At 37.8% G+C, this 15,475-nt stretch overlaps 1 protein-coding gene across 1 annotated transcript; it reads right to left on the bottom strand.

The window, feature by feature from the left end:
• Window positions 1-5,656: 5,656 nt before the first annotated feature.
• Window positions 5,657-6,730, bottom strand: LOC149173269 (uncharacterized). The gene has a single exon (XM_089426639.1). The coding sequence runs from the start codon at window positions 6,728-6,730 to the stop codon at window positions 5,657-5,659; it is 1,074 nt and encodes a 357-aa protein (XP_089282765.1).
• Window positions 6,731-15,475: the final 8,745 nt, after the last annotated feature.

The following is a 15,475-nucleotide window of genomic DNA, read 5'->3' as shown; positions in this document are numbered from 1 at the left end:
AAAATGTTAAAAAAACAATACTCAAGAACTGATAAAAGAAAATAAATTAACATGAAACCTCCCTCAAAATGATTCATTTGTAGATAGAAAATATTAGTGACTGGCAGGTCTATGATGAGATATTATTAGACTCCGAGTAAGGAATTTGATAGCATTAGTTGTCCTTAACTAAATGGAAGGGTAGTTGTATCTCTTTCAAGCTCTTTAGCTTCTCTTTTTTGATGCCCTGAACTAGTTAGAACATCTCTAACAATGCTGCTGATCCCTATCCTTTGTTGAACTGTTGCGGTTCCTTGCCATAGTCCCATTAGATCGGAAGTTCATGGCCATGGTGGGTTATGTGAACCGGTAGTGGAAACAAGCTCATTGTATTGTTTGAATAGGCAATGGAAACATTGGCAGGGGAGTTGGGGAGTGGCAAAATATTACTATTGTATTGTTAAAAAATCAAGAAATTTAGAAAATCGCTTTGCGTTTTTGGCTCTGTTGAAACTTTAAACCACGGAGGACAAATACATTTGAAATTTCCTTTGATGGGCAAACCTTCAACTATATTTTTGAACATGCTCAATTACGATCATTCAAATCCCCGGTCCTTGATATTTGAACAACAAAATAAGAGGAGTGTTCACTTGATGACAAACTACGAGGGAGTAGTTTTGAAGGCCTGCATTAAATTCGAATTTCTGATATTATTATACAGATTTCATTTGACATGTGGTGCTGGATCTGCATGTCCAAATTTCATTTTCCATTTGATCTTGCTATTTGTGCATTGGGTGCGTTGGCTGTTAATATCATAATTTGGATCGTAATATCCATGGCATATTTATGGTACAATATGCAGTTCGTACCATACTACTCCTTTACTCCTTTGAAGTATGTAAAGTGCAGTATAAATGTTATAATTTTTAAATTTTATTTATTTATATTATTTTATTTTAGGAATTTAAATATGTATATTTTAATTGGATTTTTTTTTTGTAAGCTAAGGCGAGATACTTGCATTTCTATTACTGTAAAAAAAGAACCATACATACATGGGCAGGTCTCAACCCGCCCCGAAGGGAAACCGGGTTTCTTGACCACCTGAAATTTTTAATAGCCATCCAAAAATAGAATACCACCAGTCTTTCTGTCCATGCTATATAACTATCTAATTGTACTACTTTCAAATTAAAGTTCATCTGAGCCATTAATAACTAGTAAATCTAAACAAAACTGAAAGCAAAAAACCTCTTTGCAGCAGCTCCATCATCTACTGGGGCCTTGTCTCCAGATTGGCCTCTGTCTCAGTCTTGACTCCCACACCACATGCTTGAATTAACTTCATAATCTCATCCATCTTCCTGTCTTGCATCATTAAAGTCACTTGGATACTTTTCAGCTCCTTTTTCATGACAGGGATACCTTGAGCCAATTCTACCATCTCCATAGCTACCTGCTCGATTGCTTTAGCTAATAACCTCTTCATGCCCCAATAAACGTGTAAAGATTGTTTATATAATGACATCCTCCCTCTTGTATGTCCTGGGTCAGGCAAATACTGCTCCCAATCTTCCATTTCTGGCTCTGAATGTTCCTGCATAGCTTCATCTTCCAAATGCTCAATGATTCTTCGAATATTCGGGTTGGTGTTTAGATGATAAGCCTCTTTTGCCTCCTGCAATTTCTTCCTCATATCCCTTTTACCTCTTTTCCTACCCCTGGCCTCACTAGCAGTCCCTTCTTCAAACTCTGCTCTTTCATTCCTACCCACTCTTCCTCCTCGTCCGCTCGAACCCCCTCTGCCTCGCTGGCTGGCATAATCCTTCTTCTGCCCTCGCGTTCCACGGCTCCTCCCTCGTCGGCCACCCGCCGGTTGCTCGCCCGCTTCCTCATACTCCTCATCTGCTTCTCGGTCCTCGTCCTCGACCCTCTGCCCCTTTCCCCGGCCATATTTACCTGCTTGTACTCGCCGGGGTTCCTCCTCCAAAAGATAATCCCGTATATCAAAATCAGTCTCTGAATCATCTGAGATATTCAGCAGGATCTTCTTCATGGTCTCCTCAACTTGGCGCTTACCTTTCAACTCTTTACTAGCCTCCTTACTTCTCGTCCATCGCCGAACATCTCTGTCTTGACCCTCTGCCATTTCTTCGACCCCCGTCTGCTCCGAAATCCTATCACTTCTCTGCACCTTACTGTGGTTCATGATTAATTTCCAACTTCGGTTTATTCGAATGCATGCATAGCTTAATGTGTTGTCGCTTGACCACCTTAATTTCTTGAAGCTTCCTTGCGTCTCAGCCTCGTCATTAATCCGCAATCCATTTGTGCTATCATAATTGGGATCGATCACCATCACTCTAACAAAATGATCTCTCGTCCTTGGAACCCTGTCCCCTTTCCTTATTGGGATGATCAATCGGTTCTTAGGTTGATTAATCCTACCCTCCTGAACATTAAAATCATACGCGCGAGCCTGCAAACACGCTACACCATCATGATTTATGGTACATTTATCCCTCCTTACCATGATCCGGAGGTGATTATGCGATCCCCGCTTGTACGTTCGCTTCATTTAAATCCCGTGTTAATATATTGTTTAACTCGATCCACCTCGGATCATCTTTTACCAACCTCCAGCTACCGTCAATCCTCTTGTCCGCGCCTCCACTTCCCCAATTTGCCAATAAGTCAGCTGCCCGGTTACCATTTCGCAATATGTGGTTAATAATCGTATAGTCGATCCTCCTCAGCACTCCTTCAATGTCCTGTATTATCCCTGCTGTCCGCCAACTCCTCGCAACATGATCCCAGCGCTTACCATCCCTTAGTTTTCTCAACATTTCGATCGTAATCCGGGAATCTCCGTCAATTTCAAGATTCATATAACCGTTTCTAACCGCTATACGGAGTCCCTGGTATACTGCCCACAGTTCCGCCTCGTTATTCGTCATTTCTCCTCCAAATTCAGCATATATCCATCGTGTAGTACCGCTGCTATCTCTAAATATGCCTCCCAGACCTGCTTGTCCGGGGTTGCCCTTCGAGGCCCCATCGAAACTTAATTTAATCCTTCGCTCTCCTGGCAGACTAAAATGATTGGGGCTTTGCACTCCAGCTATGGGTCTCTTCTTCGTATTCGGGTAAATCATTGTTATATCCATATTCAATTTCGAAACAATTTGCTGTTCTTCTGGATTCAACTTCCAATCCTGTTCATCCTAAACTTCATACAACACCGTTTCTTTGATCGATCTACATATTACCTCCCAAATTCTCAATTCCGGACTCCTTTTATCTTGAAAGATTCTTCGATTGCGCTCTTTCCAAGTTTCCCAAACTGTAAATCCCACTGCCAGAGTCCATATCCTTCTTACAACTTTGCTTTGAAAATTCCCCTTTCCCCATTGAAGCAATGTGTTCCTGTGGTTATCTGGATCCCTGTTTGTTTTACCAAATAGTATCCTGATCTCTTCCCACAATCCTCGAATGAATAGACACTTGTTTAGTAAATGCTCCTGAGTTTCAATTTCCTTACTACAAAGAGAGCATCTTGACGGTCCAAACATACCTCTCTTCTGAATATTATCCCATGTCAGGATCCTCCCTCTACACACCAGCCAAACAAAATATGTTACTTTTGGCCACCACTTACTTTCCCAAATCTTTTTCCATTCCACTGGATCCTCCTCTCTTTCTTCCCTTGTTGCCCAGTAATATGCTTCTTTGACTGTAAACAGACCCTTCATCGCTTTGCCCCATCGAAGAATATCCTTCCCATCTCTAATTTTATTTTTTCTCAAGTCTAATTCCTTAGTATACACCTGGCCAACCTCTTTACTTATAGTTTCATCCAATTCCTCTGGTCGCTTCCAGACTCTCCATATGTCATTCTCTGTGTCGTTCTTCCAATAATCCCGTACATACTGCAATCCTGCTCTTTGTGCTCTTTGTTGTACTATATGAAGAGTTGGGATGCGATTCATATGATCCCGCTGTTGCCACCCTTCCTCCCAAAACCATGCTGATCTTCCATCACGGATTTCCCAGAAGGCAAGATTCCTAACGATCGCCCGATTACTACTAGCTAACTCCCACATTTGTGATCCCCTTAGAACTTCGTCAATTCGTATACGCCCTTCAGTTGAATCAGGCATTCCATATTTCTGATTCCATATGTTTTTCCATACATCTGTACCCCCCTGTACCCAGAGCCACCATAATTTCACCCCTAAAACCTTATTGACAATTTCAGGATCTCTTACTCCAAGGCCCCCTTCCTCTTTCCTTTTTATTACATTCTTCCAGGAGACCAGCGTCCATTTCTTCTGCTGTTTAGGCCCCCCCCAGAGAAATTTGCCCATTATTTCTCTCATTTTGGAGAAAATCCCTTTTGGACCAGCCATAAGTGATAAGGAATATATTGGAATAGATGATAAAACCGATTTCAAAAGAACAATTTTGCTGGCTATATTCAATAGTCTGAACGACCAATTTGCTAGTCGTTTTCTTAGCTTTTCCAATAGATTCTGCCAGTTCTTTATACGATTAGGGTTGATATCTAGTTGAATACCCAGATATTTAGTGGGTAATTCCCCCTGTCTGAATCCTAGAACACGCGTTAAATGAACTTTGACAGCCTCAGGTGAATTAAAAATAAATGTACAAGATTTATCGTTATTAATCTCCATACCTGATGCACTCCTGAAGACTTCTAATACCTTCTTGAAACTTCGGACCTCCCTCGAAGATGCTTCACCGAAGAGCATTAAATCATCAACAAACTGTTGATGCGTGATAATCAAATTGTTCCCCCATAGCTTGATTCCTTTGATTCGCCCTTCTCTGACTTCTTTTTTAAGTTTTCGACTTAATCCTTCCATAGCCAAGATGAATAAAAACGGGGAAATTTGATCCCCCTGCCAAATACCCCTGGTGGCGTTAAATGTAGCTGTAGGAATACCATTCACCAAGATTGAAAAATTCGGGGTGGATATCATGCTGACAATCCAAGCTATCCATCTGCTCTCAAAACCAAAAGCTTGCAAAACCGCTCTGAGATATTCCCAATTCAGCCGATCGTACGCCTTAGACAAATCCAATTTCATTAACATCCCTTTCTGTTTTCTCAACTTCAATGAATGTATTACCTCCTGAGATACCACGATACCATCCAATATTTGCCGGCCTTCCACAAAGCCAGTCTGTTCAGGTGCTATTAGATTGGGTAATAGAGGTTTCAGTCTCTTCACTATGAGAGTGGATATTATCTTATAAATAACATTACACAATGCTATGGGTCTAAAGCCTTGTGGTTCCTCCGAGTTATTGCTTTTAGGAATCAAGGTCAGAAAGGTCGAGTTTATTCCAGGCCATATTCGATGTCGTAATCGTGATTCTTCCACCGCCTCCAGTATCTCATTTCCCATAAAATGCCAACTAGCCTGGAAGAATTCCACTGTATACCCATCCGGACCTGGAGCTTTATTGGTACTCATGCTCATCACTACTTCACTTAATTCTTCCAAGGTTACTGCCCTCATTAATGACTTGTTTTGTTCCTCAGTTACTATTCGTGGAATCTCCTCACATATAGTATTAATAGCTTCTCCTCGGTCCCTTTGGTTTTCTGATAATATTCCTTTAAAATAATCAACCAAGGTCTTCTCTATATCCTTCTGTTCACCTCAGCATTTTTGATTGAAAAAATTCGATTTCCCTGCCTACGTTGAATCATAGCCTGATGGAAGAATTTAGTATTTCGTTCCCCTTCCCTTAACCATCTTATCTGTGATTTTTTCCTCCACAAAATCTCCTCCTGTTTCCTTCTCTCTTCCAACTGGCTTATAATTCTGCCTTCCTCCCTACTCTTTTCTTCATCCCTACCTTCAATGATAATTTTTTGTTGGAGGTCCTCCATCTCTCCTTCTAATTTCAGCTTAGCCTCAAAAATATTCCCAAAATCTTTCCTATTCCATTCTTTGATTTTCTTTTTAAGTTCCTTGAGCTTTAATTGTATAGTATGCATCTTCTCGTTACCCCTAAAATTGCTCTGCTGCCACCAATCCTCTACTTTCTTTATGAATTGTGGATCTCTTAGCCAAAAGGATTCAAATCGGAAGGGCTTCCTCCCTTTCACCTGCTTAATATCAATATCCAATCTTATGGGCCAGTGATCAGATCCAAGACATGGAAGGATTTTAGCTTCGATAAACACATCTCGGTTCAAAATTTGCTCTGACACTAGGAATCTATCAAGTCTCGAAGCAATTTGATTCTGTTCCCCCCTGCGATTATTCCAGGTATGAACCTCATTCGTTGTATGGATGTCCACCAATCTCAAGTCCCTAATCATGTCATTGAATTCTTCCATATTCTGATCCTCCCTCCTTACACCCCCTCGCTTTTCTCCTAAATTCCTTATCATGTTAAAATCCCCTCCAATTACCCATGGTGTATGCGGGATGAAACTTCTCATGGTGTGGATATTTTTCAAAAAATCTTTCCTTTCCCTATAACTATGCGGTCCATATACACCTGTGAACAATATTCTTTCCCCCATCCCCACTAATCTAAATACTCCTGAAAGGATTCTAGGCAGACTAAACCAATGATAAAAAATTACCTCTTCCGGGTTCCACAAGATAGCCAAACCCCCTGCTGTTACTACTGCATCAAGGGCCATGGCCTCATAGCCGATTTTCAAATTGTTTATAGTTGCTGCCAGCTGCTGGCTCTCCATCTTCGTTTCCTGAAGTACCAAAATGCTGGGTTTCTCTCTCTTCTCTCTTTCTTGCAAATACCTCTGTTTCCCCTTACTATTTAACCCCCTAATATTCCAACTTAACACAATCATTTATAACTTTTTAGGTGTTTGTAAGAATACCTCGGACAGAGGTATTACCCTTCCAGAATTCACTAGAGTCTCACCCACTGCTTGAATTGATTCATTTAATGTTCTTCTCCCTTTTTTCCTTCCGCCTTTGCCATGTCCTTCCCCTTCCAGGTTTTGGGATTCCTGATTTCCTGTTTGTTCTGACTTATTTTCTATCAAACCTATCTTCTTCTCCTTATATCGTTGAAAGGTTTCCTTATATAACTGCTTCTCTTTTTCGGGAATGAATCTCTCATCCAGTTTCTTCCACTCATTGAGTAATTTCTTCAATATTTTCTCTTCCTCCAACCCCGTTTCTTTTGTGTTTTCCATACTTACTATTAATTGGTCTTCAGGAGTACCTAATCTTATCTCCGCCTCCTCTTCGGGTTCTCTACTGGGACTCCTGCTCTTTCATTTTCCATCCTTAATGATTTCCATTAGGGCTGTTCCAGTAATCTCCTGTTCCTTTTTCCCTCCCTCAGATTCTCCTTCCTTCTCTTGAAGAATTTTAAACTTGTTTTGACTCTCAAGTTTGGTATTTGTTTCTTTAGATGTAGGCTTTGATGGGCCAGGAGTCGATTTCCTCCTCCGCTAAACTTCCTGGAAATCATTGGCTGCCCCTCCCATATCCTTACCTTTGTCTACCCTTATTTCTTCCATATTGTCCTTATCTGCTTCCACTGGTTTATCTGCTTCCACAGATCTAATTTGTGGACAATCCTGTGCAAGATGTCCATATACATGACATCGTCGGCATCTGAAAGGTATATGTTCGTAGTCTATAGGCTGCTACCATACCTCATCCTGATATTCGAGCTCAATTGATTCCGGTAAAGGTTCTGATATATTCATGTATACACAGATTCTTGCGTAAGAATTATATTTCCCTCTTTTCGTCGATTCCACTACCTTTACGAAAGTTCCAATCGAGTTTCCAATACCTTCCAAAATCTCAAGATCCCAAAATTCATCCGGTAACCCAAATAATCTGACCCAAATCAGAGCTGCCATGATTTTCTCCTCATCAGGGTTGTATCTATCTTCCCAATATCGTGTGAACAAGCCCGCGTTATTCATAAAGTGTGGCCCCTCCTCAAAAACCCTTTCCTTATCCTCTAAATTGGCAAAGATAACTGTGAAAAAACCCTTCGCCCCCAATTTGAGATCAATATGCCCCCTTGGTCGCCATCGTTGTTGAATCCATCTCGTGAGGTCCCTTTCAGATGGCCAGTATCCTATAAACTTACAGATTAATGCATGGTCTCGCATATAACATCGATAATTTTCCAGCTTGTTATTTGGAATCACATACCGTGGCTTTTTCTGTGCCCTAGGAAGGCATCTGTTAACCAACCTGGCTTGCCATTTGTTCCCCAACACTGGTGTTTCCCTACTAATTTGTCGCACTCCCCCTTGCCCTATTTCATTCCCTGAACTTCCTGCCATAGCGGCCTTATAGGAGGGGATCTCTCCCCTCCCCTGTCTTTCCCCCATTAATTCTTTCAATCCTCCCAAAACCCCTAATCCTCTTATAAATTTCCGGAAATCAGCAATAGTACCTGGTCAGAATCTCCTGGGCCGCTGCTTCCCCTATTAGCCGACAAACCTCCCGGTCGCTGCAATTTTCCTGTGATTTCGAAACCCTGTCATCAACCCGTGTTCGAATCCGTGTTCCGTCTCTCCCCCATCAATTTCTTCCGATCCGTCAGTTTTATTGTCCTATTTTAATTGGGTTTTGAGTATGTTTTGAAATTGATTTTATTTTATTAAGCGTATTTTTAAAAAAATAAAGCAATAGGTTAATGAATCAAGATCTAGAGGCATTACTAACCACAAGTGGAATAATTTTAAGTGGCACTGTTTTTCTTCAATAAATGTGATAAGTCTACTTACATTAATCACTTTCCCAAACTAAATTATGATCGATTTTCTTACTGTATAAATAATTACTTAATTTATATATACTAGGGGTGACACGGAGGGAGGCCTTCTCTATGGCCCGCAAGAAGTTAAAATTGCAGAGTAAAGTTAAAGTTGCAGAGTATTCATGGGACTTAGGATGCCTTAGAAACAACCAAGTTGAAACTTATGCCCTCTACTAGGATATTCAATTAGCAAAAGGAAAACACGAACTTCTCACATTGTTTTGGGAGACTTCCTCCTTATTTAGCGTTTGGCCAAAGGCTCATCTCTCAAGAACAAGAACAAAACGTCAAAAAGTCAATGAAAAGAATTAGAAAAGCATGAGAAGGGTTCTCTTCAATAGCATATTTCCATGTTCTCCGTGATCTCAATAAAGATGCAAACTTATGTACAAATGAAGGGTGTAAATTAACATTGGTAGATTTAAAAATTAATTGGCCAATCAAGTTTATCTCAATAAAGATGCAAACTTACGTATTAATAAAGAGTGTAAATAAAAATTGTAAGATTTAAAAATCAACCATGGAATCATGATTCCTTAGACCTAAATGTATTGACATTATATAATTGTGAAGAATAATATTATCAATTGACATGTAAATTTTGTTTTCTACAAAAATTTGTTTTTTTTGTTGTCATACAAATTTATAATTTTGTTAAATAAAAAGACTCAGAAATTTTATTAATCTATACAAAAAAAACTTATCTATAAATACAAATTATCATTCTAATTTAAAAATATATATATTAAACTTTTACTTAATATAAAATTAAATATACATTCAATGTTATATTTTTTTCACCCATGTGAAAATAAATTAAAAATTGCTCATGTATTTTTTTAAGATTTTAAATATATGATATTTTTACCTAGTGTGAAAATAAATTAAAAATTGCTTATATATTTTATTAAGATTTTATATATATGAAAATTAACTAAATATTACCTATTGCGTTTTATAAATTCAATTCTGTAACAGGTGCTAATCTCCGGGGGATTTTTGCGAGTGTTAAATTTTTATATTTTAACTTTTCATTGTTACTCCCCTCTGCAAAGCTTCCTTTATTATTAGTTTGATTTATACATTCATCACGCCTCTCCTACTGGTGATGGGGCAACAGGAGGATAGAGCAGATATGATGCTTGCTTTGTGGATACTTCCCTACCTGGTTGTTCACTTTCCCTGCTCTCCATGTCTCTTTTAAAATGCTCGCAAATTTTTGTAGTAAAAATATACATATACATATATATGCTAAGTAGAGTAAGGTGGTCATGATTTCATTATAACATTCCAGAAACAGAATAATTGTAAGGTTTTATTATAACACTTAAGGAAACACAACAATGCCAAATAAATTTATTGAAGTTTTTTTTTAATAAACTTTTTGGAAGGTAAAGATAATTAATATTAGTGAGAATAAATTACAGATAATATTATAAAATTTATAATAGAATTAAATGAAAATTTATATTTTATTTTTGGTATATATATAAAATTTATTTTTTCAAAATTTTTAATAGATAATAATTACTAATTTTATAATAATAAATATTTAATATAATTTCTTTTTTTCCATTAAATTTAAAACATAAATATGATTTAAAATTAATTTTATTTATAAAACACATAATAATATATTTAAGACATTAGTATTGTTTAAAATTAAAATTATATTATAGGATAATAAATAATAAAAAGAGTATTTTAATATACATATGAATACATAAATTTAGGGTGTTTGTAGATTTATCGTTTTATTCATATTATGCCAGAACAATTATGTGGGTAGAAGAAAAGAGTATAAATTAAATTTATATATACGAAAAAAAATTGTCTATGGATCTAGTTATTAGTTATGTCAAAATATTATTAAAAATTTAAATAAGAGTTAACTAATTTATATTTACAAGAAAAGATTCTTATTAATTATTCTAAATTATTATTAAAAAAATCTAAACAATATTAATAGTTATTCTTTCTTTATTCAAACTTGGATATACAATTCTCACTCAAAGTTGGATATACAATTCTCACTAATTTTAATAAATAATTAATGATATAATCCATAACTATGACATTATTGTGATTGTTCAATAGTTCGGTAGTCAATAGATGGTATGAGTAAGTGGACTATTTTTATAAGCCTAAAACAAGAAGTTATTTCCAGACTTGGGAAGTGGCCTTCTCATCGTTTGGTGAATAAGATAGGTTGCAAGTAGTGAGATTGTGTAAAGCATGTATCATGTGTGGATTGAACATGCCCATGATTCTAAAGCTAAATAACTTAGAACTTCATAAACATAAATGTAGATGTCAATTCTCTCTTTGATGTAATTATGAGATGTGATTATGCTTTGCATTATTCTTTTAACATTTTAATTAAAAATTAAAAATTTTAACGTTTAATTTGGGAAGTGGCCTTTTCATTGTTTGGTGAATAAGATAGGTTGCAAGTAGTGAGATTGTGTAACGCATGTATCATGTGTGGATTGAACGTGCCCATGATTCTAAAGCTAAATAACTTAGAACTTCATAAACATAAATGTAGATGTCAATTCTCTCTTTGATGTAATTATGAGATGTGATTATGCTTTTCATTATTCTTTTAACATTTTAATTGAAAATTAAAAATTTTAACGTTTAATTTTAATTTTTTTCGAAGAACTTAAGAGTATCATATCAACTTGCAAGTCAAAAATTGCCACCAAAGAGTCATATCAAGTTGCAACTCCGAAGTAAGGAGACATTGTATTTATTCACAATGACTTCTTTTCTGGTCTCTATTTTATTTTTTCTAAGCACTACCATTTGCACCAGAGGTTGCAAAGGAAACACCGTAAGTCAATATCGCATATGGAGGAAGAGCATAGATGAAAAAAATGTGATATGTTATGTGATCTAACTATAGCCAAGTTTACACTCGGATGTGGGTGCTTTCAAGGCATAATCAGTGCGGGCTCACGTCAAGCCGGCATCTAGACTTGCAGTTGGCAATCCTGCACGGCCTCCTAACTCCTCTCGCAGTTAAAATGAATCACATTCAGTACCGGCAGATCTTCAAGCATTCGAAATTGAATGCGCTCACTGTTCGCGAATTTATGCAGGTTTTAATATTCATGGCTTCGACGATGGGCTCTGCTGTCATTCTTATCGCGTCTCTCTTCATCAGCTTGTCTTTATTCTGGCATCCTCGTATTGCGCCGGTAGCTTGGTGGCTCTTCCAGTCTAAGATCCTTGCTTGGCTTGCCCACCTGCATTCCTGCTCTGTCTGGCCCTGTTCCCCTTCTCCCTCAGGTCTCCTTGTTCCCCTGACGATGGTGCGTCGCCGTGGTTGCTCTCGTCGTGGAGGTAGCGGTGGAAACCGCGGGCGTTCTTAGCCTGTTCCCCAGAATATTATACCTTTGGCTTCGGCTTCCCCATCCTCTGATCATGGTAAGCCCTTCCCGCATAATTCATTCCAAACCACCCGCTTTAAATTCCACAGTCGTCTCAACAGACCGATTCTCTCAGCTAGCATCACTGTCATTTTGGCTGAGGAAGAAGACAAGCCCAGTGTCTCTGTGCATACCTCACCTTCGCAGTCTCAGGATGATAGCGTGCTTCAGGGAGAAGATGTTGGAATTGTGTTTGATCGTGGTGACTTGCAGGCTGAGGGGAATGTCCCTGATGTCCCCATGCCTCCAGAAGATAATGCTCAGGACATTTTGGCTGCAGTTGATCCGAGGAACCCCTCGGTTGGCAATCAGTGCTTGGCAGCTCCTCCAGGTGGCAGCGATACGGGTGCCGGGGACAATGTCGATGATACGTGGATGGGCATTCCTTGCCAGGTGGAGAAGGTTGCTCGGGACCCTCTAGAAAATGCATGATGACTCCGGAACCTCGTCTGATGTCGCAGTTTCCCTTCTGGTTCTTTTTTCCTATGTGCTATGTTATTTTGGCTTTTGTCAACATGTTTTGTATCAGGTTTCGACGCGGCATGGCTATCAGATCTTATGGTCATATGTTTCTTATCAGGTCTTGGCCCAGAAATTCTATCAGGCCTTTGTTTTTTCAATTTTGTATATGGTTATCCGGGTAGCACAAAAATTATCATGGTTACAGTTCTCCTCTGCCCTGTACTGTTGTTTACCATTTTGGCCAGTATTTTTGTATGTATGGATTTTGGGTCTTATGTATCTGGTCATCTCAATCCGGGAATTGGGTTATCTGGTTATCTGGTCATCTAGTTATTTGGTCTTATGTACTCTGGGTCAGTGCTGTTGGATAGCTTCGGCTTCCTCTGAGGTCTTGACCTCCATGTAAATATTTTCTCTTTATTAATATAATTAGCCTTTACTTAGAAAAAAAAAACTATAGCCAAATTTAAATGAAAAATAAATCTTAATATTAAATGTAATACAATAAAAAAATCCACTCAAAACACAGGGATGCACAAATTCCTTCCCAAGTGCTCAATCCAAGAGCTTATTTTCATTAAAAATTGCATCCCGAACTAGACCTTTGTCTTTCATTACCTCAGCCAAACTGAACCCTTCACCCTCATATGATAATGGTTGTAGATCAAATTTTTGTGCTAGTATTCTCCAACAACGTTTACATTTATACACGTCTACATTAGCATAATCAAGGGTCTGGTTCTTTGAATAAGGATCTATGGCATCCCAAATTTCTTGTTCTGCAGTCAAGTTTGCATCAAATGCATCCATAAATTATTCCCATGAAATATTGTTCCCTGGGTACTTGAAAGACAACCCCTCATGTTTGCAAATGGTAGTGTAAAAACACAGTGTTCCTACAACATTCATAATGCTCTAAGGAGAAAATCCAAATATGCATGTCAGATGGTGAATGGACCAAGTTAATCCTTGTTTATTCTTTGTAGCCTCAAATAAAATATCCTTGAGAGTGTAGTAAGACTTGGGTATAGGTAGCATAGGAAATTGTTCATGAAAGGGTCTCATGGGGCTGGTATTTATGATTCTTTGCCACCGCATCAAATGGACCAATTTAATGTTTCCCTCTAGTCTGAAGACAACGTTACTCAACATTCTTCCATTGTTCGCATAATTTTTCCCCTATGTTCCTTTTCTAACCCAAACAACCCAAAAGAGATGGGTGGCATCCTTCAACAACGAGATCTTATCTAGATTTTTCTCTTTATCTAAAACATCACATTGAATATATTCCACTAGACTATCTGGAGACCAATCTGGCTTAACCCTCCTAGCAACTCCATAAACTTTCCAAGGTTCACTAGGAGTATGTGAAAAAGGAAAGCTTTATGCCAAGAAATTTCATGCAATTCTTATTATCCCTATAACCAACGTCACTTCTTGTTGCTTCTCATATTTATCTCTAGAGATTTCACTAATGGTTTGGAATTTTCTTTGCATTGAAAGAGGTACGAGTTACCCAAATAACAATCAACAATGCAATATAAGTAAGCAACAAAAACAATTCTAAATACAACAAGATGCTTACCATTTAACCCATCCAAATACAAGTTTGACAAACACATCAAGAATGTGAAGGCCAAGTATGCATATTTAGGTTTCATACATTAACCATTTCTATGTTGTCAAAATACAAAGCCAAGATTCACAATCCAAATATACATATCAGACCACGTTTAAATGGATGTGTTAATATTCATATTCAGTGCAATGTACCTTGAATTTACCTATACAGACAAAAAGTGTTTAATCATTTAAAATCACCCAATAGAGCACCTTAATTTATGTTCGGGTTAAGATAGATTTGTGTTAATGTTGTTATTCAATGCATTCTACTTTCAATCTGCCCAACCATAAAAAAAATGAGTGTCGATGAATCATTTACCCTCACCTTATCGAGCATCTCAATTTGTGTGACCTCAACATATGAAACCTAGAATTGATATTGAACTTGGTTTACACGAGTCTTTGCTAATGTCCATATTCAATGAACCCTAGATTCAATGACCCCAATGTAGAAATTCTGTAAATTCTCTATAAATCTACGTTTGAGATCTATGTAGAAAATCTGACTGTAGATTAACTTGATAATGCAATATACCAAAGCAAAAAAATATAATCTACTTATACTATCAATTTGCTTTGCAGAATCTTAAAGATTGAGCAAGATCAAGTTGAACACATATAACCAGAAGAAGAAGAATCAATGCACATGAAACAAAGAAAATACTCAGGGGAAAGCCTCAACTAAAAACCCCACTATATATATTATCATACAAGGTGGAAATATATCATAATAATACAAAGCCTTAGCTCTCACAACTAACCAGCTCTTAGTACAATCCTCTTGAATGCTCACAGGCAAACAAGGCTTCTCACAAGCCTTCTCCTCTGCCTTCCAAGCCTCCTATTTTCTTGCACTGTTTCTCCTGGGTGATCCTACTGTTACCAAGTGTAACACTGATCACTCACACTGATCTCACACCCTGTAAAACTGTGCAATCCTCAAGGAACCTTATTCCTTCTGCATGGATGAGTTTCCTTTATAGAAAAATTCATGCAACTGATAGTAACTTGTCCTTGACATTTAGCTTAACTGGTTCTTTCTCTGAATAGACATGCATGATTTTCTGATGAAAGAATAGTCATTTATCTGGAGTACACTAGTTGGATGCATGCATGCATTAACTAACTGAACTCACAATTAGTTCCTCAAACAGTTTGGAACTAAT

This window comes from Pinus tabuliformis, chromosome 4_2, assembly GCF_031772625.1.
Source record: "Pinus tabuliformis cultivar Carrire ecotype Pingquan chromosome 4_2, CPIR1, whole genome shotgun sequence".
NCBI lineage: Eukaryota > Viridiplantae > Streptophyta > Pinopsida > Pinales > Pinaceae > Pinus > Pinus tabuliformis.
This window is presented reverse-complemented; position numbering and strand designations above follow the sequence as displayed.

Bases quoted from the DNA above. Each gene is read 5' to 3' on its own strand.
- LOC149173269 (XM_089426639.1), bottom strand. From the start codon at position 6,730: ATGGAGAGCCAGCAGCTGGCAGCAACTATAAACAATTTGAAAATCGGC.